A 24,207-nucleotide genomic window follows, 5' to 3' on the forward strand; every position below is an offset into this window, starting at 1 on the left:
TTACCATGGTGGGGGACCAGTAAGACGAAACAAACTTGTTATTTTTCTCCTTCACCCTTGAAATTGCAACACGTACTTGGACAGAGGAAGATCGATCCAAGTTCTTCCCTCTTTTGCCTGAGGTAAAAGAGAATGTGGAATGAATTTGTATGACTCATTTTTGCAGTAAAAAAGGTAAATCAACGACAGATAAAAGCCAAAACCTGTTACCATGTAGGGGATTGTGACCCATGTTTGATAAGGGAGGAGGAAGAAAGCAATGTGGTAGGACTTAAGGCACCGGAACTTTTGAGAAAACATTACTTTCTCAAATAAGATTCGATGTTCTAGTAATACATTTACCTAAAGCTTTGTTAATTGAGCTGAGGTCGGAAGGAATGATCCCACTCATAGTTCTGTGAACGAATCGCGCCATCCCTTCACAAGATGCCTCTATCACTTTGAGTTTATGTTTGTCAGTGTCAGGATAACACGTAAAAAATAATTTTATTTCATAAAATTATGGTGAAACAGTTAAAAAGTAAAAACAATAATTTATTTTATGCCTTCACCATAAAAATATTTAATTATTTCTCACTATGAAATTAATCCGAGCACGCTGGCGAGTCCAAAAGTGTTCATAAGATTGAACATATCCAAAAGCCCAATCATGATTTATAAAAAGTAAATAATTTTACTTTTTGACTTAAAAATAGCATAATTCTCCAAAAAGAAAAAATGTTTCATGAGAAATGTTTTACATAATAAAATATTGTTTAATAAATATCAGGCAATTGTCCTTACACATATCTTTTGTCTGTGTTTCATCAATTTCATTGACAATTATAAGGGCCTCTCACTAAAGTCTAAAAGTTAATCTCGACTACTTGTTAGAGCTGTCAAAATGGGCCGACCCGAATGGGCCGGCCCGAATGGCCCGATTTTTTTCCGGGCTTGGGCCTTAAAATTCCAGCACGAATTAACATCCGGGCTTTTTAGCCCGGCCCGATAAAGCCCGCAAAAAAATATGGGCTAGCCCGAGTGGGCCATGGGCCGCCCGCAGCCCGAATAAATAATAAAAAAAAGTAATTGGGCCAATGCAAAAACACAACCCACAGCCCACACAAACAAAACACATTACTGGCCACTTGTATTTGCTGCTGCACCAGCACTAATATATAGGTGGATATACATATTGTCTCTTAATATGTAAGAATTTGAATGTGTTTGATATAACTGTTGGTTAATATATGTATGAAATCCTGTTGTACCTTATGCTTCTCAGTAGTCAGTACTGGCCACTTGCTCTAGTAATTTTGACAGGATGTTATTACCTGTATTGTTTATGAACATCCAGCTTTCACTTTGATCATACTTTGATTCTAAGTGAGTTGCAAAATAGTTGAATTCAATTTTACACAGTATTATATAATTATATAATTGGAGTGTCCATAATGATTTATGGAGAGGTGGAAGGCTCCATGATCCAGGTGTGGTTGCCCAGTAATATGTTTCCAGCTTGGATTTAAGCACACACATTGGATGAAGAAAAAAAAAAGGAAAAAAATGTGGGCTGGCCCGAAAGCCCGTACCGGGCCGGGCTCGGGCCATACTTTTCCTAGCCCGTTTTTCATCCGGGCTTTTTAGCCCGGCCCGATGTAGCCCGAAGCCCGAATGGGCCGGCCCGAAACAGGCCGGGCCGCCCGTTTTGACAGCTCTACTACTTGTGTATGATAATTGAGGCTTGTAATAGTGTATATTATTTAAAAAGGAATTGTGTTGAGCTGAAGCTGAGTCTCGTATCATCTAATTGATTCAATGGCTTACTCCCACTCTCGTATCATGATTCTGTTGTTTCTGCTCTCCTTGGGCACAGCATCAGAAGAAAAGAAGACAACATACATAGTGCAAGTCCAGCAAGAAGCCAAGCCTTCCATTTTCCCAACGCACAGGCACTGGTACCAGTCTTCCCTTGCCCTTGCCGACAGCACAGCCTCCATTCTTCACACATACCAAACTGTCTTCCACGGTTTCTCTGCAAGGCTCTCCCCCGCCGAGGCAAACAGGCTTCAGTCACTCTCCCACGTCATAAGCCTCATTCCCGAACAGCTTCGCCAACTCCACACCACCCGCTCCCCTCAGTTCCTGGGCCTCAACACTGCCGACAGGGCTGGCCTTCTCAAGGAGACCGATTTCGGCTCCGATCTCGTCATCGGAGTCATCGACACCGGCATTTCCCCCGAGAGCCAGAGCTTCAACGACCGTCATCTCGCTCTCCCTCCCCCTAAGTGGAAGGGCCACTGCGTTGCTGCTAAAGACTTTCCCCCCACCTCCTGCAACCGGAAACTCATCGGAGCTCGCTACTTCTGCGCTGGCTACGAAGCCACCAACGGCAAAATGAACGACACTTTGGAGTCCCGTTCCCCGAGAGACTCCGACGGTCACGGCACCCACACGGCTTCCATCGCCGCCGGCAGGTACGTCTTCCCGGCCTCCACCATGGGCTACGCCAAAGGAATGGCCGCCGGGATGGCTCCCAAGGCTCGCCTCGCCGTCTACAAGGTCTGCTGGAACGCCGGCTGCTACGACTCCGACATCCTCGCCGCGTTCGACGCCGCCGTGGCCGACGGCGTCGACGTGGTCTCCCTCAGCGTCGGGGGCGTGGTGGTGCCCTACCACCTCGACGTCATCGCCGTCGGGGCCTTCGGAGCCTCCGAGGCTGGCGTCTTCGTGTCTGCCTCGGCGGGTAACGGCGGTCCCGGCGGCCTCACGGTGACCAATGTGGCACCCTGGGTCACCACTGTGGGCGCCGGAACCATAGACAGAGATTTCCCGGCGGATGTTGTGCTGGGGAACGGCAAGGTGATTGGCGGGATGAGTGTGTACGGTGGACCGGGTCTGACTCCAGGTCGGCTCTATCCTCTGGTGTATGCGGGTTCGGATGGTTACTCTTCCTCTCTTTGCTTGGAAGATTCGTTGGATCCCAAGTCTGTGAGGGGGAAGATTGTTGTGTGTGAGAGAGGCGTCAATTCAAGAGCAGCCAAAGGCCAAGTGGTGAAGAAAGCCGGAGGGGTTGGAATGGTGTTGACGAATGGACCCTTGGACGGGGAAGGCTTGGTGGCTGACTGCCAAGTCCTCCCGGCGACCTCCGTGGGTGCTGAAGGAGGGGACGAGCTTAGGAGATACATGGCATTCGCCGCACAGCTGCGGACACCAGCAACGGCAACCATAATATTCAAGGGCACAAGGCTCGGGATTAAACCAGCGCCCAAGGTGGCATCTTTTTCGGCCAGAGGGCCAAACCCGGAGTCCCCTGAGATTCTGAAGCCGGATGTGATAGCTCCCGGATTGAACATTCTGGCGGCTTGGCCTAGTACGCTTTCCCCTTCCGGGCTTCCCTCTGACGAGCGCAGGAGCCAGTTTAACATTCTGTCTGGCACTTCAATGGCTTGCCCCCACGTTTCTGGTTTGGCTGCTCTTCTGAAAGCGGCTCACCCTGACTGGAGTCCTGCCGCCATCAGATCTGCCCTCATCACCACTGCTTACACTCTAGACAACGGAGGAGGCCCTCTGCTGGATGAGTCCAATGCCAATGTTTCCTCCGTCTTCGATCATGGGGCTGGCCATGTTCATCCCGACAAGGCCATCAACCCTGGCCTGGTCTATGACATCTCTACCTACGATTATGTCGATTTCCTCTGCAATTCCAACTACACCTCCCACAACATCCGAGTTATCACCAGAAAGGCTGCTGTCTGCAGTGGGGCCAGGAGTGCTGGTCACTCTGGGAATCTCAATTACCCCTCCTTAGCTGCCGTCTTTCAACAGTATGGAAAGCAGCACATGTCCACCCACTTCATCAGAACTCTCACCAATGTTGGAGACCCCAACTCGCTCTACAAAGTCACTGTTGCACCCCCTCCCGGCACCGAGGTCACGGTGGTTCCGGACACGCTAGCTTTCAGGAGATTGGGTCAGAAATTGAACTTCCTTGTCAGGGTGCAAACCAGGGCAGTTAAGCTTTCCCCTGGGACCTCTACTGTCAAGACTGGTTCCATTGTTTGGTCGGATGCCAAGCACACTGTCACAAGTCCCTTGGTTGTCACCATGCAGCAACCTCTCTAATCTAATCTAATAATACCTTCGGGTTTGGTTTGGGTCTATAAATTTTGCACTTTTTCCATCTTACTACCTTGGTTAGGACTGTGTTATAGTAAAATTAGTAGTTCTATTATACTGTGATAGTAGCGCAGAATCTATGAAGGATTTCCCTGGTGGAAGTTTGACTGTTGTACCAAACATATATATATTTCCTTCTTTCTTGTTGTAAAATTATCAAGAATGAATGTCTGTAGAAAATGTTGTGTTAAAAGGAGGACGAGGATAAGGGACCAAAGATTCCTATCCTTTTACAGCAATTTTTGTTGAATGCTTTCATTTCTGTATGTTCTTTCCCATACTTTGCTTGGTCAAAGATTTGGCAAGCACATGTGCACAGACACGGTAATCTTTTTATTTTATGTATATGAATCTTTGTAGGCCAAGCTACTAACCAGATCGTGAACCAACAATTTCACCCCGTGATAATGACAAACAAGACAAAATCCCATTAATAGGACGGGTTCTTTTTTGTTTTGTGCCTGTTATACCAAAATACTATATCAATTTACTTTTAGAAATTAATAGTATCACGTGTAAATTTATTCTTTGATATCATAAAAAAGTTATTAAATTTAGTTCCTGACTTTAACATTGGCTGATTGCTTATTGTTCCTGCCTGACTTTAAGAACAACCTGTTGAGAAAGTTTACCTGAAATTACAATTTGGTCATTCTTTTACCATGTCTCCCTGCTGGTACCCTCTTCTGGCCTCACCTCATCCGTGTCGCCACTTCTTGGCCATGATCCCACACAGACACCCAAGCAACAACGTTCTTGTCGTTGTGATAGTCATAATAGCTCCTAGCGATTGTGGTGCTTTTTGAAATCAATCACTACCAACGGAAGAACACAATCGTGGATCAGGGATCAAATAATGAATATAAAAGTTTTGAATATTATTGCAGGTCATTTTAAGTTGTTCATCATAAATCACCCACAAGCTAATTCACCCTAGCCGAAACCTAATATTACTAAATTTAACGTTATATTCAACTAATCATAATTAATTTATTCTGTAAATTTAATATTTTCTTCTTTTATATAAAATTCTTTTTCAAAAATTTATTTATTTCCTTTTAGGGAGATATAATGTTTCTTCCCTCAATTTGTCTTACAAGTATAATGTTTTATGTCCCCCACAATCATGTTATATTAGTTCAAACATATAGTAGACAAGTAAATATGAAAATATTGTGAATATGTGCGTCCATAAAGAGAGAGAATGTTTATCACACTTTCTTTTTGTTATCTTGATTACATTTGATATATAAGTTTTATTTTAATATTTACATATTTTAAGTATTTTTAAAATATATTTTAACTAATACTAGTGCAAGTAAATTCACTTTAATATTTTATGTGTTTGTATTATTAATAGTAAATTAAAGTTTATTAAAAGAATGAGAGGTATAACCGTAATTAGCCGCAACCTTTATGTGTACATATTCATAGCACAATGTTCACATCTTGGTTTTTATTCATTAAGAGAAATAGTGTTCACATCTTACTCGTGTTATTATATTAATGAATATAATGCCAGTCCGTCTTATTAATTTGTTTGAATATGTAAAATATAAAGATATATTAAAAATTTAATTTCTTTTATTAATTCATACTTTATATTACAAGTAATTCATAGACGGATTATGATTAAAAATGATTTTAATAGTTTATTTTTTTACTGCAAATTTAATAGTTTATTAAATAATTTATTATATATTATTTTTTAGCGTAATTTGTATATTTCTCATCATTCTCAATAGTAGTATTTTTTTTTCATTATTGTCAATCTTGAAGTTTAATATGCAACATATAATTGATTGTATTTATAAAAATATAGACAATTTTATATGTTACTTTGCAATTTTATTTTATCTTTTATATTATTTTTTTAACTCTTCAATTATATTAATAATGTAATTGTTGATCTCACCAGTAATATTATTTATAAAGAGAGAAATAATTCAATTTTTTTCGAGTTTAAGTTATGTATGTACAACTGCCTTTCTGTATACTTGAATAAGGTTGTTTCTATTAACTGTGGTTTATATGGAAAAAAAAAGCCTTTTTTATAGATCTTTTTGTTGTGGAAAATTCTGGATAAGTGGTACGAATAATTTTTTGATTAAATTATTTATTGGCTTAAGTAGACATTGACTAATTAGTTTTCCTTTTTACCTTGATTTTTCCCCTTAATAATTAATAGTATTTTTCAATTATAAATTTATTAAATTAAAGTATCAACAAATTTAATTCAGCTAAAGATATAGTGTCAAGAACCTTATTACATGTTTCCCTGAATAAAATAAAAAACCTTATTACATATAAATAATTAAATAAATATCTATTGATGGTATAAAGAATTTTTATACTACTATTTAATTATAAATTTATATATATAATAAGTTTGTTAACTTTTATATTAATTAATTTAAAAATTATGTTAATAATATTTTTATTAATAAACAATATATTTGAAATTCCAATAAATTTACTTATTTTTATAATATTAATAATTGTACTAAAATTTTTATAATAAATATTTTTTTATTAATTAAATATTTTGAGTCAGTACTAAATAAGTAAAAAAAACTCACTATTAATTAAATAAATATGTGGGTAAATAATCACTTTTATTTCTGAAAGCATAATTTGTTGACAAATGTATTCCTGAAAGATTTAAATACAAAATTTAGTCATCAAAAATATTAAAAGTGCTGTCAATTTCAATTATTGTTAAAAAAGTTATCTATGTGACACATATGCACAAATTTGTCAATAAAAAAATTACTTACATAACTACAAATATGGAGACATATTTATTATATGTAAATTTAATGACCTTTGATTTTCCTAAACTGTCTGGAAAATAATTCTTTTAGTATTTGTTCATTTTTTTCGTTTTCAAAAGAAATTTTTTTTACAAAACATAACACTTATTCCCTAAAGTAACTATTTGTTGTCATACGTTTGTCATTTTTCTCATCTCCCACACTTTGCTGCCCGCTGTCTTAAAAAGGCTGCAGTTTGATAAGCAGCTTTAGATGGAAAATATAAGGAAACTTACTACGGAAGCTGATGGGTATGAACCTCATCTAATAGCTCCTGAACAAGGATACGTCGCCAAATTGAATCTTCTCCAACTACCCTAAGGGGTCCAGCTGAGGCAGCTGTTGATGCCGTATGTATAAATTGGAGATCAGTAATATGAAACTTATTGTTATTAAGCACATTTTTTAATGACCCTGACATAATTAGTCATTTTCCTTTTGCAATTGACACACTAAAAGTTTCTCAGTTATTATTTTAAATTTAGCATTCACAATTATGTCTACGGTATATCCCTTTCAGTTTTGATCTCCAAAAATATTTTTGAAACTTGTAGAGTTGACCGATATTTTTGTTATGTTTGGTTCATATTATTGACTTACTTTTTCAATATTTTTAAATTTACTTAAAATTATATTCTTTGTCATCGTATTTTCTGTCTTGAATTGAAAATATAAAAATAAATTTTTATTATTTTTATCATTTGATTTTCAAAAATCCAACAAATACTCCCTAAACATTTTCAAGCATTAAATTTTATATTTATATTTTTTAAAAACATATTTATCAGCTAATTATAATTTTAATTTTAAGAATAAAAATATTATTTCCGGTATCAAAAACTTCAGAAAACCGGACTGCGGCAAGGGCATAATAGTAACACTGCTCACTGATCTTCTCCATTTACCGACATCAGAGAATACAGAATAGCCTTCACTTGCATTCAACCAAAACTGACGCTTTTGTTATTCTTCGAGTCTCTGAGAGAGATGTGTGGAGGCGCTATCATCTCTGACTTCATTCTCCTTTTTGAGACTTCTAATATCCTCAGGGTTTTTTGGGAGAATTGGCTAAAAAATGGTTATATGATCCGTGTTTGTGCTATGATGTTATTTTTATTTTTTCTTTGTTTAATGGTTCTGAATGTCTCTGTTCTTACTGCGATTTTTACACTTTTCCAATTATATTAAAGGGTCTACCACAGCGAAATCTGTGGCATTCCAAGTTCGAGCTGAGAAATTTGCAAATAGGAAGAGGAAAAATCAGTATAGGGGAATCCGTCAACGCCCTTGGGGAAAATGGGCAGCTGAGATTCGGGATCCTAGAAAGGGGGTTCGTGTCTGGCTTGGAACCTTCAACACTGCTGAAGAAGCTGCAAGAGCTTATGATGCTGAAGCACGGAGGATTCGTGGCAAGAAAGCCAAGGTGAATTTTCCTGAGGAGGCACCAGGTACTTCTGTAAAACGTTCCAAGGTAAATCCACAGGAAAATCTGAGTCACAAGTTCGGTGCTGGCAACAATCACATGGATCTGGTGGAACAGAAACCCCTAGTTAATCAGTATGCTAACATGGCTTCCTTCCCTGGAAGTGGAAATGGGCTCACATCCCTTCCGTCATCTGATGATGTCACCCTTTACTTCAGTTCAGATCAGGGGAGTAATTCATTTGGGTGGAGTGAACAGGGCCCCAAAACTCCTGAGATCTCATCCATGCTTTCTGCTCCTTTGGATTGTGAATCTCATTTTGTGCAAAATGCCAACCAGCAGCCTAACTCTCAGAATGTGGTATCTATGGAAGATGATTCTGCAAAGAGACTCTCTGAGGAGCGTGTGGATATCGAATCTGAGTTGAAGTTCTTTCAGATGGCTTATCTTGAAGGGAGCTGGGGCGATACTTCGTTGGAATCCTTGCTATCTGGTGACACAACTCAGGATGGTGGAAACCTCATGAACCTTTGGAGCTTTGATGACATTCCTTCCATGTCTAGCGGAGTTTTCTGAACAGCTTTTTCTTTGGTCTTCCTGTGTATAAATAAAGCTACAAATTATTTTTCATTTTCCTTCTGGGTTCATTAATTTTGTTTTTGGTTTTTGTTGCATTTATTGCTCTCTTGTTGGACACATCTCCATGTGTCTGAAAAAAAAAGAATGTTATTTCCATTTCTGTTGCCTTCTGGAATGGTTGTCATCTGTGTTGAAGATGGAGTTAAAACAATTTATTTAGGTGCTCTTTGCCTTGTCAAAGACCTTAGTTTTGGGGAATCTCGATTGATGTTCGAGGGTGATTATATATGATCTGTGAAACAATCTTGGCTGCTGATAATTTTTAACTGGGTTGTTTCTCTATGGTTATCCTCTCATGACTAAATTTGAAGGATGAAAAAGAGCACTATATATGATCAAAATGTAAACGGTGTGGGAAGCATCAGCTGGTGAGGCGGGCAATTGGTGCTGACCAGATATGGCTGCCTCATGCTCATGCTCATGCTCATGCTCATGCATTGATCAGAGATTAATTCCTTTGATTAGAAGGGTTAGGTTTGGACCGGGTCTTGATTCAAGATAGTGGCTTGTCTTCGGTAAACTTTAAAAACACATTGACAAAAAATGACAACAAACTTCTATTTTCAGGTGCTTACCATGGGATTAGGGGGATTTGGAGACGCGGAAAAAAATTGTTTGTGTTTTCGTGGAGGATTTCCTCCACAAGTCTAACCTAACCACCAAGTCTTACAAGATTCGCACTGTAGGTTTCATTTTATTCAAACAAAAAGGATAGATGATTTTATTATTCATGTGCAGCATTTGATACAAGAATATCAACACGATAATAATTGGAAAAGCTCCCATGTCAGGTTATCAACGACAGTAGAAGAAACTCCGCTGTTGATAGTGCTACGCACGATCTATTAATATCGTAAATCGTAATGGTAAATGATGGATAAAAAAAAAAAAAATATATTCTTCTAATGTAACGTTCATTTTTATGTTGTGATTTGATAATAATGTAAAATTATTTTATATTATTAGTGTTTAACCTATTTTTCTTTTGATTAATTAATTAATCTCAAAATTTCAGAATTAATCAACATTTTTTCATAAAAACTTATAGGACTTTATAATTTAAAAGCTTTAGGTAAGTAAGAAGTTAAAACTTAGCCTTAATCCTATATACGGGTAACTAGGCCTTACACAATATTGAGCTTTTAAAGATATGCAATTATAGAATTTGAAAGAGACAACTACTAATTAGTATGGCTTATGTGTTCAATAATTTTCTGTTAGGTTGGTTCGGAGGAGATGGAGAAGTTTACCGAACTAAAGTTCTTACGTGCTCGAATTCAGGACCCCGTTGCGTATAAGTACGAAGTGACGTGAATATTTATGTTACGATCATTACAGTGTTCTCTTGGCATGAAACAAAGATATTTTTAGTTACACATATAAGGTGCGTATTAAACCTTGAGTATTGAACAAATTATAGAGTATTATTGATTGTGGCTCAAGCTCATGTCTTTTTCTTTTTTCAAAAGCCTCCCAAAAATTTGCCCATTGCAGCTAAATACTTTATCAATGATTGATTTTATAAATATTACGACACTTATAATATTGTACTTGAATGCCCTTACCAATACTTTATCTCACATTAAAGATTAATGGTCTCTGATAAAAATAAAATAAATTTTGTAGCTTATTAAATAGGTGATGTCAAACTAAACCATATGCCTCCGAGAGATCACTTAACTTCTTTCACCCCAGCCTACTGCTCATGTTAAATGTTAGTTCCGCGTTCCATCGTATGATATTTAGTGTGTCACAATGTGTCTTGTACAAAAATCTATTGCTAGCCTATTGTCTGCGTTTGATTCCATGCTGGTCTTTATATATGGTGTAGAAATTCGCTCCTTTAGCTGATTCAAGATTTGGTATGCGACTGTAGCAACACATTTTCTATTTTATAACACACTTTGCATCGTAACTTTGACTAGTAAAGAATTGTTAGAGGTTGTGTTGCTATATAACAGGAGGGAAGCCATCATTGTCTTGAATTGAATCTTGAGTATCTTATTAGTCCTGTTTTTGTTAAACAAAAAAAGTTGTTGCTTTCTTTCAGCACAGGTTTTCTCTTCAAAAGGTTTTGGCCTATATAATTTAGAAAATAAGAACTGAGTGCTACTGTCCAAGAAAGACATCCCATTCGTCCTTCACGTTGAAGCAGTACCACTTAATTGATTAACAATGTAAGCGAACCAAACAGACACCAAGGGTTAATTAGCCCGCCGAAACTCAAGAATGATTATTTGCAATGCATGTTTCCACCTAGAATCCCGTCTTTTCTTTCAAGAAATGCTGTTTCTTCCTTTTGATCATATGCATGGTGGTTGGATTAGCCACTCTTTTTTGTGATCCTCATCATTAGACCCCTCAAGCCTGTTTTCTCTGTTCGGGAGGTTAATATAAACTTTTACAAGATTGATGATCGTTCAAATCTAACTCTGCTGGTTTCATCTGTAATCTCCTTAACCCTCAATGCAGAAAATCATAATAAGTTTGGCATAGGTTTTAGTTGATCAAGGTTTCTTGTTTATCATGAAGGTTTGCATATAGGAACTATTAGAATTACTTGGTTTTTTCAACCTCCTCACAGTGAAAATGTGAGTGTACCATCCCGTGTCTTATTGCAAAGTGTCAATCTCACCAAAATCGTCGCCAACACATCGTTACAAGAAATATCATAGCAAAACATGGCACGGATGAACATCATAGGGGGATGTTAGAGCCCACGTGTGGGTACTTCATATAAAACTTTTTGTAGTTAAGGTTAGTTCTGCCTTTCTTCTTTTTTAAATTCTCCATTTTTTTTTTTGGATTCAACTATATTTTGAGCTACATACAATACTTAATTTCTACCAAAAAAAACTCTACCTTATTTCTTGTTTATATTGATTTATTTCCATGTGTATGATTATTATTTAAATATCCACCGGCATCAATTATAGAGCTGTACATAGATGAAGGGGGGTGGAATGTTATTTACTGATTGTAATTTTGCAGATTGCACTAGATTGCGGTAATTTAACAGAGCTTGCTTTTTTCAGAAATGAAGTTTTCGGTGCCGAAATCAGTAAGAGTGACCTGGTATGTACTTTAGTTTGTTGAACTTGGTTTATTTACTTCTTAGTAAGTATGACTGAAACCCATATATACCTGTAAAATTTGTATCAGGCTTCTGTTCTCAGTAAATCCAGATCCATCTCTTTGAATTGCGCTTCATCTGTCTATATATAATCCCATTGCCAGGCCCCTCTGTCAAATCCACCTCAATGTGAATGTGTAAAGTTAAACAACTCTCATCACTTTGTGCTTTTGCCTTTCGGCTTACTTGTTTTTTCTAGATTTTTGCCTTTTCATGTGGCTGTGACTGAGTCACATTTAAGTTGAAACTTTGTAATGTTGAATTTTCTTACAAATCTAAAAAGTGATGCGCAGAATGACTCTGTCTATATTCGAAAATCAAGGCTTTTAGACTTGAAAGATAATCTGCATCGGTCAAGCTTTATTTGCACAATTCATTCCCATGCTATTTGTCTCTCTGTATGGTGTCATGGCCTACATACTTTTGAGCGAAATTAAGAAAGTGAAACGTTGAAAGATGACAGTAATGTTGATTACACCAAACAAACATATAACACACAAACGACTGAAACGCTTGTCAGTAACTCAATTGTCATTATTCAAGAAAAGAGGAGCATCTTGACCACCGTATCACTTATTTAACTGACATCTAAAGCTTTTCGATTACAAACAGCTAGCTATAAGAGTCTTGCATGGCCTCACAGTTCTCTTTTATTTATCAATGTGATGTGATATGTGTTTAGGGAGGAAGCAGATACTCTGGCTGGCCTTTATGGCAAGTCCGAAATCCAGTTTCTGCCTCCTGGTTCTTTTTGTAAGCCCAACTTGCTGCCTTGGTGAAATATGCCAGCCGAAAAAACCCGCCGCATTATTTGTATTTGGAGATTCAATATTTGATGTTGGAAACAATAATTACATCAATACTACTGCTGATATTCATGCAAATTTCTTTCCGTATGGGGAAACCTTCTTCAAGTATCCAACTGGTAGATTTTCTGATGGTCGCGTGATTCCAGATTTCATAGGTATATATAAGAATTTTGGTTTTACTAGCTTAATTAATTAATTAGCAGCAAGCAATACCTTGTGCCTCTGATCCCACCATTTCTATTTCCTGGTAATCAACGATACATCGACGAAATCAATTTTGCTTCAGCAGGAGCTGGGGCATTGGTTGAAACCCATCAAGGACTGGTCTGTTGTATGTTATTGTTAACTAATTAAGGATGAAATTGAATGCTGTACTCTTAATCACTACTACCGTCCATGTATATAAAACCATTTTCACTTGTCCCTTTTTTTATAACAATCTCTTTTAAAAGTTTAGTGCATTAATTATTTTTATCCTATAATATTTTTAATTAATTACAACATTATCACTCTAGACATTAATTACTTTTTGATAAGAATTAATAATTAAGTGGAGAGAAAAATAAAGGATAATTTTAGAAGAGGAATATAAATAATTGATAAATTTAATGTAATTAATTAAATTAATTATTTTTTAAAAAAAATATGAATGAATTGAAGAGTCTTATATATAAAAAAGGTGATAGTAACTTTTATATTCACAGTACACTGAATTAGTTGAAAGGGCTGATGAGATTATTTCCCAGTTTATGTGTAGTGGAAACCAAAGTATTGCAGGCCCATACAATCTTAAAACACTATTTCAAGAATAATCCAACCATGTTATTATAAACTACATCGGAGACCCTGACATTGTTATTTGTACTAAAAGGCAGAATAAATGTAATCGGAAGTTATAATTGCTCATATCTACTACATCTAGATTTTTCACTTGTCCTCAAGTATTTGAGCACATTCCTCTTTGTATTGATTATGTTATTATTAATAAAATGAGTTAAACCCAATAAAAAAAGTGATCGTTGATAACCGTTATATATATATATATATATATATATATATATATATATATATATATATATATATATATATATATATATATATATATGTATGTATGTATATTTTATGATTAAGTCATAAAAATTATTAGGTTTTTTTTTATTACTCTTTTTTGTGTGAATAATTAGAATTTCAGCATTATCTAAAATTTTGTCTAGTATATATATATATATATATATATATATTATGATTAAGTCATAAAAATTATTAGGTTTTTTTTTATTACTCTTTTTTGTGTGAATAATTAGAATTTCAGCATTATCTAAAATTTTGTCTAGTAGAAGTTTAAACGGATGAATTTATATTATTTTGGTGCTACATTTGATATAGAAATACAAAATAAAACTTGAAAGAGAAACTGAAGATATGAAATATTCTTGCTCAACATAAAGAAATTACATGGAAAAGCCAGATATCACATGAAGGTGTGCTTAGCGTGCGCATAACCACCGACTCACTCGCTAAGCGTGAGGTTGCATAAATTTTAAACAAACTTCACCTACAAAGAGGAGGAAGTAAAGGAAAAAAACACACAACTAGACACTCAAAATCCACTAGATTAGAGTTTTCCATAGAAAGCAAAGACCAGGATGGGGAATCCACTCTTAGGAGTCATTCTTTCCCTCCATCTTCATCCCTCTCTATCATCTTCACTTCCTATTACCCTTTTACGATTGTAAAGTCTCTCATGATAATGAGAAGCTAAACTCCCATTATTGAGCCTAGCAACCAAACGCTCGTGATGTAATTTGTTTCCTATTATCTATTTAATGTTACTTCTATTTCATTGTCTCTTTTTTGTGTTTAAATTTATTGGTTGTGGTTTGATCACCCATATTCATAATATGTTTTAGGATTTAGATATTGAGAAATGTTTATCATATAAGAACTGAGAAAGAGCGTCAAAATGATTCATATCTAAGGATAAAATAATATTATTTAGTCTATTTTATGCATTTCTATTCATAATGCAATTTTAACTAGTTTATTCTTGGATTAGGAGAGACATTAGATAAATTAAACTTTTTCACGTGAGGAATCATAGTTAGAGTAAATGAATAGATATAGATGATAATTGGAATAATATTAAATAGAGAAAAATAATTAACAATATATCGAGAGTAATTTTGATAAGTTAAACCCCATTATATTTACATTCTCGATCAACCTTTGCATCACATCTCTCAAAGTATTTGTTTTTCTTTTTGCTCTTGTCTATTTTAAATAATTAGTTTAATTTTATGTCAATTTATTTTTAATTTTTCATCTCTCAAATCTTTAATTCAATTTATTAATGACTTAAAAATTAAGAATACACCAATCTAAGTAACTGGTAGACTCCCCATGTTTTACTTTTACTTGAGATAATTTGGTATAGTGGGTTACAATCATATACAAAAGCGTAAAAAATGAGTTATAACCACCATCTTTTTTACACAAGTGAGGGATCCCAAAGCACTGTAAATCCTTGATCAACAACGTACAAACGGGCGGTTAACAACAAAACTTGTTTTTATGAGTGGCGCAAAAAGTAAAATTGAAAATTGATCAACCATCTAAAAAAGTTATATAAGCCTTAATTTAATTATAATCAAATTGACATTGAATCTGACTGAATTGGTAATATTTAAATACATGCTTAATAATATATAAACTGATAAACTAATGTAAATATTGAAAAGTTTTTAAAGAGAATTATTACCATCATATTTTTTAATATACTCTTTTTAACGCATTCTTAATTATTGACTGAAACTTATTAAAAATTATAAATTTTTATAAAGTTCACTTCTTATTTATTAAGTCTAATCTGTGATTTATATAGTTTTAACTAATGATAAAAGAGTGTGCTAAAATGGATGTATTAAAGAATGCATTGTGAATACTCCCCAATTAAAAAATAATTAACATAAAACAATTTTAATTAACATAAAATGTTATATATATTCTATATATGTTAAAAAAATTAAACAATGTCAATTTGCGTGGGCTTATAAATTAACATAGAACTTTTATTTGATTAAAAGAATTTTCAATTAAATATGAAATAAAAAACAATCTAGACTAATATTCTAAGGAGGTTTAATTAAATTAGTCGATCAATATACATTAATTGTTTGTAAATTTCTTAGTAATTATATATGTTGGATTTCTATGAATAATAAAAAAAGCCAAACTAATTGATTTTAGACTAATTCGTTATGTTCTCTAATAAGTTGTTTTGTTGGTTTAAAAAATAGACAAAAAAAAGGAGTGTTGCCTAAACCCAATGTTATCACTGAATTCTAGAATTTGATGTTTATTAAATTTCTAGATAAATTAAATTACTTTTTTCTACCTTTTTTGATTTATTTAAGTTTTTTTTACCATTCAGTTTATTTATGTTATTTAATTACTGGTGGTAATAATTAAATATCAGTTATGATTTCTTACCCGATACATCGTTTTTTATAATAATTATTTTAAGATTTAAACACCTGGTTTTTATTTGGCTTAGATATTGTTTTTATCCTATAAAATAAGTTTATTTAGTGTTTTAAAGATTTTAAGTCTGATTTTGATTTTATTTTATTTTTTGTTTCCTGTTGTAAAATAATAATATTAATTAATAGCTGATTATGTAATGATAATGTCGACAGTTTTATCATATCATCAGAAATCTAATATATTAGTCATGTGTAATTTTTTTTGGTAACTTTTTTTTAATCTTCATCTATTTTTAAATCTTCATATGTTCATCAAAACACATTTAAGAAAGATCTAAAATCACAATTTTAAAAAAAAATTATACATAATTATTTTGTTACTATTTTATAATGTGACAAGTCAATGAATTATTGTCATCATTATATTATGAGTTAATGGCAGATACTAAACTTAAAATTTTTAAAATTTGCAAGATTAAAATAAGAAAGCACCCATTTTATATGGACCAAAGGTTATTTAAGCCATTTTATTATATGTTGATGAGATAAATTATTTTGAAATAATGTAATTGGTATAGTTACAATTTTAATTAATTTAAGTGAATTACCGTTTAATTAGTTCAATTGATTATAAATTATATTTATTATATAACCAAAATGTTAATTAAATTTATTATTTGTTTTGGTTGTTTAATTTTTTCTATGCATCTCAATTAAAAAATTTATTAATCAGTTTAGGGAAACTATTTATCTTAAACTTAGTCTTTACAGGCTCGATTCTCGTCCTTATTCAACTATATGCTAATATACGATTTGTACACTTGTGGGTATTCTTAAGTCTTAAGGAAGGAACTCACAAAATTCCACAATACCTTTTCAACATTTAATTGTTTATTCACATAATGATGAAATTTAATTTTTATTCCATGAGGTCAAACTGGCCTTTATAATTATAATTGATAAAAAAAAAGTGGCCTTTATAAACACAAGTTGCTTACTGTTGAGATCATTAGAAAATTGAAGTGAAACTCAGATGGCAAGTCTAAAATTCAGTTTCCTAGTTCTTTTTGTATGCTGTGGCATACTGATTCCAACTTGCTGCCTTGGTGATATGTGCCAGCCAAAAGAAAACGCTGCATTATTTGTATTTGGAGATTCATTATTTGATGTTGGAAACAATAATTACATCAATACTACTGCTGATAATCAGGCAAATTACTCTCCATATGGGGAAACCTTCTTTAAGTATCCAACTGGTAGATTTTCTGATGGTCGCGTGATTCCAGATTTCATAGGTAATTTTTGTTTTATGAGCTTAATTAATTAACTGCAACTAGCAATACCTTACTGCTTCTATACCTACGATAATATGAGAACTTTATTGCAGCTGAGTATGCTAAGTTGCCTCTAATCCAACCATATCTTTTTCCTGGTAATCAACAATACGTTGATGGAGTGAATTTTGCATCAGGAGGAGCTGGGGCTTTGGTTGAAACCCATCAAGGACTGGTCTGTTACTCTGTTGTATGTTATTGTTAACTAATTAAGTGCTTATAAAAAAAAATTGTTAACTAATTATGAATATTGTACTCTTTTGACTTGGTCATTCACTTTTATATCCAACCGTACTTGTCTATGGTATCTATTTTAATATGAGCATGGTTTGTACGACACTATTTGTTATTTGACACCTAGTAAGATAAAAAATTAGTGAAGAAAAATATAGATATATAGGTGATATTATATGATCGTAGGAAAAAGGATAATGAAAAATAATAGGTGTTTGTACTTAATTAAAAGGTCTTCATATATCATTGTTCATATTGATATTTAATTTCAGGTGATAGATCTAAAAACTCAACTAAGTTATTTCAAGAAAGTCAGCAAGGTATTGAGGCAGGACCTAGGAGATGCAGAAACCACAACTCTGCTCGCCAAAGCTGTTTACTTGATTAGCATTGGAGGGAATGATTATGAAATCTCTTTGTCAGAAAATTCGAGTAGTACACACACTACTGAGAAATATATAGACATGGTAGTTGGTAATCTTACAACTGTGATCAAGGTATGTAGAAGTTTCTTACAGCTTGTGGAATTCTAGAATCAAAGTTCAATTTTCTACCATTCTTACTGTTTTATCTAATATGAAACATTAGGGGATACACAAGACAGGAGGGAGGAAATTTGGGGTTTTTAACCTGCCAGCTGTGGGTTGTGTTCCATTCGTGAAGGCACTAGTAAATGGATCGAAAGGTTCCTGCGTGGAAGAAGCTTCAGCACTAGCCAAACTACATAACAGTGTGCTTTCTGTGGAACTTGAGAAGTTAAAGAAACAACTAAAAGGATTTAAATATTCATACGTCAATTATTTTAATTTAACCTTTGATGTTATAAACAACCCTTCTAAATATGGTAGGTGACTGCAAATATTATTTATAGTAAGTGAAAATTTAATCTCATCTGATTTTGGTACATGATGGTTTGTTGTAAAGGGTTTAAAGAAGGCAGCGTGGCATGCTGTGGCAGCGGCCCTTACAAGGGATATTACAGTTGCGGGGGTAAGAGAGCAGTGAAAGATTATGACTTATGTGAGAATCCTAGCGAATATGTGCTTTTTGACTCGCTTCATCCCACTGAAATGGCTCATCAGATTGTTTCCCAGCTTATATGGAGCGGAAATCAAACTATTGCTGGCTCATACAGTCTGAAAACACTATTTGAAGAATAATCCAACCGTTTTCAATTAAATAAATGACATGCTTATTATGTTTTTTGTATTATAAATAAGGCAAAATAAATGTATTCGGCAGTTAAATTGTGGCATCTTGATGGATTAATGAAGCAATACTTTCATAACAGTGTGCCATTATTCTTGTATCTATTGACTAGTCCTCATAATATTTCCCTCCTTATCACTCCCTCTCTTTCTCTCTCTCATCCATTAAGAGATAGTAACATATTGTCAAGTCAATATAATGCGTAATGGACATTGGAAAACTTTGCTTCCGATAAGTTTGAAACGTTTAAAAGTGTCAACTAAACAAGGCAGGAGAATGCCATCTAGCAAATGAAATTCAATATTCGTAAGTAAAAGGGGTCAATGGAAGGCAGCAATGCAGTCTTAAGAATTTATTCGAACCTTAAAGCGTTATTACAACTACACATACTTGGATGGCAATAAACAGAAGGCAATTAACTGGCAAGTAGAAGTATTTTTTATTTTTAATAGTATATGTGTAATTGTTTCCATAACGGGCAAACATTGGCCATATATTTATCCTTGTTGCATAATTTTACACACTGCTTGATATATATTTGGTCAGGTTCTTGGGTCATTTTCAGCCGCAACAGGCAAAACCAGTACTGTGGGAGCTAGGGGTTATATATATAAAACCAGAAAGATTTTATAACCAGTAAATGTTTAAATTTCAAGAAGTTAACGGATATATGCTTGTCAAATTTCAGTTATATTTTCCTGGTTAAATCTGCCTTCAGTTCAGAGCTTAATTCTCAAATTGAAAATATTAGTTAAGCATATGGGTAGAACTTATAATGATTTTACAATATAAGGAATGCAGAATACCTTTCTTCTTGTGTTGTTTCACATATGAAAATTAAATTTGTGAAATTTCTTAAGTAGTTTGTGGTGGTGCTGGTATCAGTATATGCGTACTGAAAGCATTTCTCATGTTTTTCCCCTTTGCTCTACTTAAGTTTATGGTAATTGTATTGTTTTTACCCCTCAGATTGCTGCTAGCAATAATTAAAGCTCCTTACTTTCTTCAGATGGGGTTTTCAGTGAAATTGAGACATGTTGGCTTTAATTAGGATCTGTATAACAGCAATATCATATAGACAGTGTTTCCAACTTGTCCTTGTTTTATTTGGATGCATGCAAATGAATACACATTATGTACCCCTTATGAATTATTATATTAATTGATACTGCCCAAAGAGTGACTTCTTTGCCGAAAGATTGATAATTCTATTCCTTGACTTTGGTAGGTCAACTATTAAAAGATCTCTATCAGATGGCAATATTCTTTGTGAAACTGACTCTAAAACTGATCACCTCAATATAAAGATCAGGCAGATATATAGGGGAATAGCTTCTCAGGTTGTACTAGAAGCCCAAAAAGAAGCATCTGCAGCAGCAATGACAGTTAAATGCCTAAGGTATATAGAGTTTTTTTTTCATCTAAACTTTGACACACATTTGTCCGCGATTTGCTGCGATATCAACAAACGCAACAAAACCACAACACAACCGATATTTAGAAACTTGCACATTAGTAGTTAATTTTGGGGGAGAAATGAATGCCTAATTACCTCTTCATCTTTGGTTTTCAGTATGTTTGCCAATATCTGCTCTTCTGCATCATCAGAGAACCCTCATGCCACACTGAACAAATTTTTTGCCCTCCAGCAACTCATGGACCAGCCAAATGGTACAACTCAGTCGAAAGATAAACCACTTCAACTATATAAGATTCCAACTGCGGCAGAAAAACATAAATCGGGCAAGACGGCAGGTGTGATGCCTGTTAAAAGCACGTCAAAGACTCCAAAACCCTTAACCAATCTATCAAGAACTGAGAAGCAAGAATGGGCCAAAGAGGATGGCACCAAAGAGATCAATGAGCTGAAAGAGGTCTTTTTAAATGAAACAAGATCATGGTTTCTGATGTACTTGAAAAAGACATTAGATGCTGGGTTTTCCATTGGCTCCCAAGAGAAGGGCAAGGAAAGTAGGGATAATGCAGGAAGACAGATGGAGCAAACCAACCATTTAGCTCTCACGTTGTCACACCTTAAGCATGCAAATGAGTGGCTGGACAAATTGAGAAGCAGTTCTAACTCGGAAAGTGAAGGGCTGGTGGAGACTGTTGACAGGTTGAAGCAAAAAGTTTATTCTTGTCTGCTTGTACATATTGATTCCGCTGCATTAGCTTTGGAGAACCGAGCTTGATTCTAGGTCAAGAAACTGCTTCACAACAATATAACTCTAATTCTATTTATTAGTTAAATTATTAAACGGGATTGAGCCAAACATTGATAATGAGAGCTTGGATTACTCTGTCTAAGTGCAATGTTGATCTATGATGCTATTTGTACCCACCCCCCCCCCCCCCAAAAAAAAAAAAAAAAAAAGAGGTACTGACTTGATGTTAAATTTCAATTTCTCTGGTAGATGAAAAATAAAGAAAAGCCGTTTATGGCTCTTGTTGACATTCAAAGTTGAGTTATTAAATGATTTTCTTGTGGATATCCATAGTAAGATACAAGTACGCCAGAGTCAAGCACATCAGAAAGCTTTGAATTCGATGGATAATAGTGCTATTTAGATCAAGTGCAAAAACAATACCTGGTTCTAAAGGGAAAGAACATACTTTGTGGTTTGACAAACTAATAAATCCAAGCATAATAGCGGAAATGCAATAATAAGAGAGGGACACATGATAGAGAAGCAATGCAACTAAAAACTATAGAATTTAAAAAGCAATAAGAAACTATAGGTATCATCAAAATTAGTAGAGCATTAGGAGCATTGTTGATTTAGTCTGTATCACATAAGAGACTTTACAAAATAGGTAGCAATGCATAGAAAGGCATATATAATTTAGTACCGTCTAAAGGTAAGATTCAAGCGACCAGGGCGTAGATTAGTATGTTGGAGCAAGAGGTTGGGGGCAGTGTTTGGATGAATAGAGGCGACGCCATGGAATATATTTCTAGAGGGGCCACCAAAGATCAAAACATCACCGGACTGGAGTAGCAATTTTTGAGGCTGGTCGAGATCCCTGTGGTCAGCGTAGAGGAAGTCAGCAGAGTCTCCAATGGAGAAGGATATGACGGGCAAGCCTAGGCGAAGACTATCTGGACTTTCATCCTTGTCCTGATGAAGACCCAGACGGCCGGTTTGGGAGTAAAAGTTGACAATGCAGATGTCAGGGGAGATGGAGGGAAGGAGGGCATTGGAATCCTTGAGTGCACTGTGGACATGGCTGTGGAACTCGGGAGGAATTTGCGGTGGCTTTGCTCCGTCAAATGGGCGTCGGTCTCCGTATTGACCGGACTGAGGATCCCAGTTCTTTCCGAGGCACATCATTTTCAAATGCATTTTGGTGTCTTCCCCGTAACCAGGCTGGTAGAATCCTCCACTTCCCACCCCCAACTCCCTGCATCTTTTCACTATCATCTCCTGATCGCTTAGTGACAGGTAACCCTTCAGAAACACCATCCCAGGCCTTAATGATACGACCACATTGCTACGGCTATTACTAGACTGTCTCTTTTCTCTGTTCTTTAAAAACAAAGGAGGTTTCAGAACAACGCTTCCAGCTTGTTTAGGGGGACATATATCGAACCCTGATGCTGCCGGCTTATCATCGCCAATACTTAACTTTCCCACTCTCATTTCAACAGAATCAGAATCAGCTGATGAATTCTTCTCCTTACTGCCACTACCGCGCTCAGATTCCTCATATCTAACAACAACCTACACATACCCATGCAACATATCACCACATAAAAAAACCCTAATTACATTAACAGTCAAATCAATATGAATTACCGGTGCAGTGGATGGAGAGTGACGGCCGCGACCACGACCACGACCACGAGGTTCCATTGCTCCTCTCCTTGCGTCCAAAAATGGTACTATTTATAAATTTTACAGAGTGTCTTGCGGCTTTTCGTTTACACCAGTTCAACCCCAACCCCCGCGCTTCTATGCTTTACTCTTCCTCGATATCATTCACATTTATTAAAAAGAATAGTACTATTTGAAAATATTTACTACTTCCTTCATCTTAGAAATATGTTCGACACCACCTTTCTGCTTTTGGGGAACATCTTCAAAAAAAAAATTTCTCTTCAATATCTAAACCACAATAAATTTTCACAAATTTGTTAGCACAGTACTTTAAAACTTATGCTACCCAAACTAAAGTAAGAATAAAGGCTGCAGAATTTCAGATTGAAGGGCACTTTTTTTTAATATCATGCACAATTTTTTTTTAAATAAAAAATGATGTATACAAACAACTTCACGCTTACCTAGCTTTCGATATGCAGTATCCAACGCACACTTGCATTCTTCACATAACCAGAATGTTAAGTCTCATTTTAGCTAAAAGAACCGTGCAAAAATGCAATAGAAGCTAAGAGGTAATATAAAAGGATCTTGTGCTAACAAATTTGCTTCGTTCTTGAATCAAAACTTAAAATAAGGAGAGAAAAAGAGGGAAGGATCATCGGAAATATCTTTTCTCAGTTGAAGATGGTCCAGGAAAAGGAGAAGGGAAGAAAGAAAACAGGAGAAGAAAGGAGAAAATAAATTTCAAAAATTACAAATTAATCCTTCAGCATTTGAATGATAAATTAATCTTACCTAATCAATTACTAAATTGCCAAAAAAAATAATTTTTCATCTTTCAACAAAATATACATTTACGAATGAATTTGAGTTTATATATAGATGAAAAAGAATAATAATTTTATAAAATTAATCTTAATATTAATATTACATTTAAAAAATAAAATAACACTTATTAGAGATATTAGTAGGGGGAAAATTAATATTATATTAAAAAAACAAATAATCACTTATTTAGGGATAATTTTTTTTCTAACGCGAAACTTATTTAGTTATTTTGAAACCATTTGTTATACGTTTCTTTTTGGTTTGTTTCCGAGAGATATACTCGTCAATTTTGATTCTTTTCCTACCAAGGGAGTATTAAATATT

General features: G+C 34.8%; 4 protein-coding genes and 1 long non-coding RNA gene across 8 annotated transcripts; 4 read left to right on the forward strand and 1 right to left on the reverse strand.

Annotated features, from left to right (window-relative positions):
* The first annotated feature begins 1,745 nt into the window (after positions 1-1,745).
* LOC100813247 (subtilisin-like protease SBT1.5) lies at positions 1,746-4,397 on the forward strand. The gene has a single exon (XM_003553760.5). It carries the CDS (start codon positions 1,798-1,800, stop codon positions 4,102-4,104), a length of 2,307 nt encoding a protein of 768 aa, XP_003553808.1. The 5' UTR covers positions 1,746-1,797; the 3' UTR covers positions 4,105-4,397.
* A 3,418-nt stretch (positions 4,398-7,815) lies between these two features.
* On the forward strand, positions 7,816-9,198 carry LOC100810376 (ethylene-responsive transcription factor RAP2-2). The gene is made up of 2 exons (XM_006604868.4): positions 7,816-8,049; positions 8,162-9,198. Exons 1-2 carry the CDS (start codon positions 7,959-7,961, stop codon positions 8,968-8,970), a joined length of 900 nt encoding a protein of 299 aa, XP_006604931.1. The 5' UTR covers positions 7,816-7,958; the 3' UTR covers positions 8,971-9,198.
* Positions 9,199-10,697: 1,499 nt separating this feature from the next.
* LOC106797216 (uncharacterized) lies at positions 10,698-12,317 on the forward strand. The gene is made up of 3 exons (XR_001386389.3): positions 10,698-11,790; positions 12,025-12,108; positions 12,196-12,317. It is a non-coding gene; the product is annotated as an uncharacterized lncRNA (long non-coding RNA).
* Positions 12,318-17,445: 5,128 nt separating this feature from the next.
* Positions 17,446-19,313, forward strand: LOC100809309 (GDSL esterase/lipase 5). Of its 2 annotated transcripts, none has more exons than XM_041012789.1 (5): positions 17,446-17,752; positions 17,845-17,981; positions 18,298-18,522; positions 18,614-18,869; positions 18,950-19,313. In XM_041012789.1, exons 1-5 carry the CDS (start codon positions 17,491-17,493, stop codon positions 19,183-19,185), a joined length of 1,116 nt encoding a protein of 371 aa, XP_040868723.1. In that variant the 5' UTR covers positions 17,446-17,490; the 3' UTR covers positions 19,186-19,313. The 2 variants fall into 2 exon arrangements, with proteins under 2 accessions (XP_040868723.1, XP_003554796.1); XM_003554748.5 differs by having other exon boundaries at positions 17,845-17,966.
* A 2,606-nt stretch (positions 19,314-21,919) lies between these two features.
* LOC100809845 (alpha-ketoglutarate-dependent dioxygenase AlkB homolog) lies at positions 21,920-23,805 on the reverse strand. Of its 3 annotated transcripts, none has more exons than XM_006604869.4 (3): positions 23,517-23,805; positions 23,032-23,340; positions 21,920-22,956 (listed from the first exon to the last, which is right to left on the reverse strand). In XM_006604869.4, the coding sequence occupies exons 2-3, from the start codon at positions 23,086-23,088 to the stop codon at positions 22,078-22,080; spliced, it is 936 nt and encodes a 311-aa protein (XP_006604932.1). In that variant the 5' UTR covers positions 23,089-23,340; positions 23,517-23,805; the 3' UTR covers positions 21,920-22,077. The 3 variants fall into 3 exon arrangements, with proteins under 3 accessions (XP_006604932.1, XP_003554797.1, XP_040868724.1); XM_003554749.5 differs by having other exon boundaries at positions 23,032-23,312; positions 23,517-23,798; XM_041012790.1 differs by having other exon boundaries at positions 21,920-22,945; positions 23,517-23,798.
* Positions 23,806-24,207: the final 402 nt, after the last annotated feature.

Source organism: Glycine max, chromosome 19 (genome assembly GCF_000004515.6).
Source record: "Glycine max cultivar Williams 82 chromosome 19, Glycine_max_v4.0, whole genome shotgun sequence".
Classification (NCBI taxonomy): domain Eukaryota; kingdom Viridiplantae; phylum Streptophyta; class Magnoliopsida; order Fabales; family Fabaceae; genus Glycine; species Glycine max.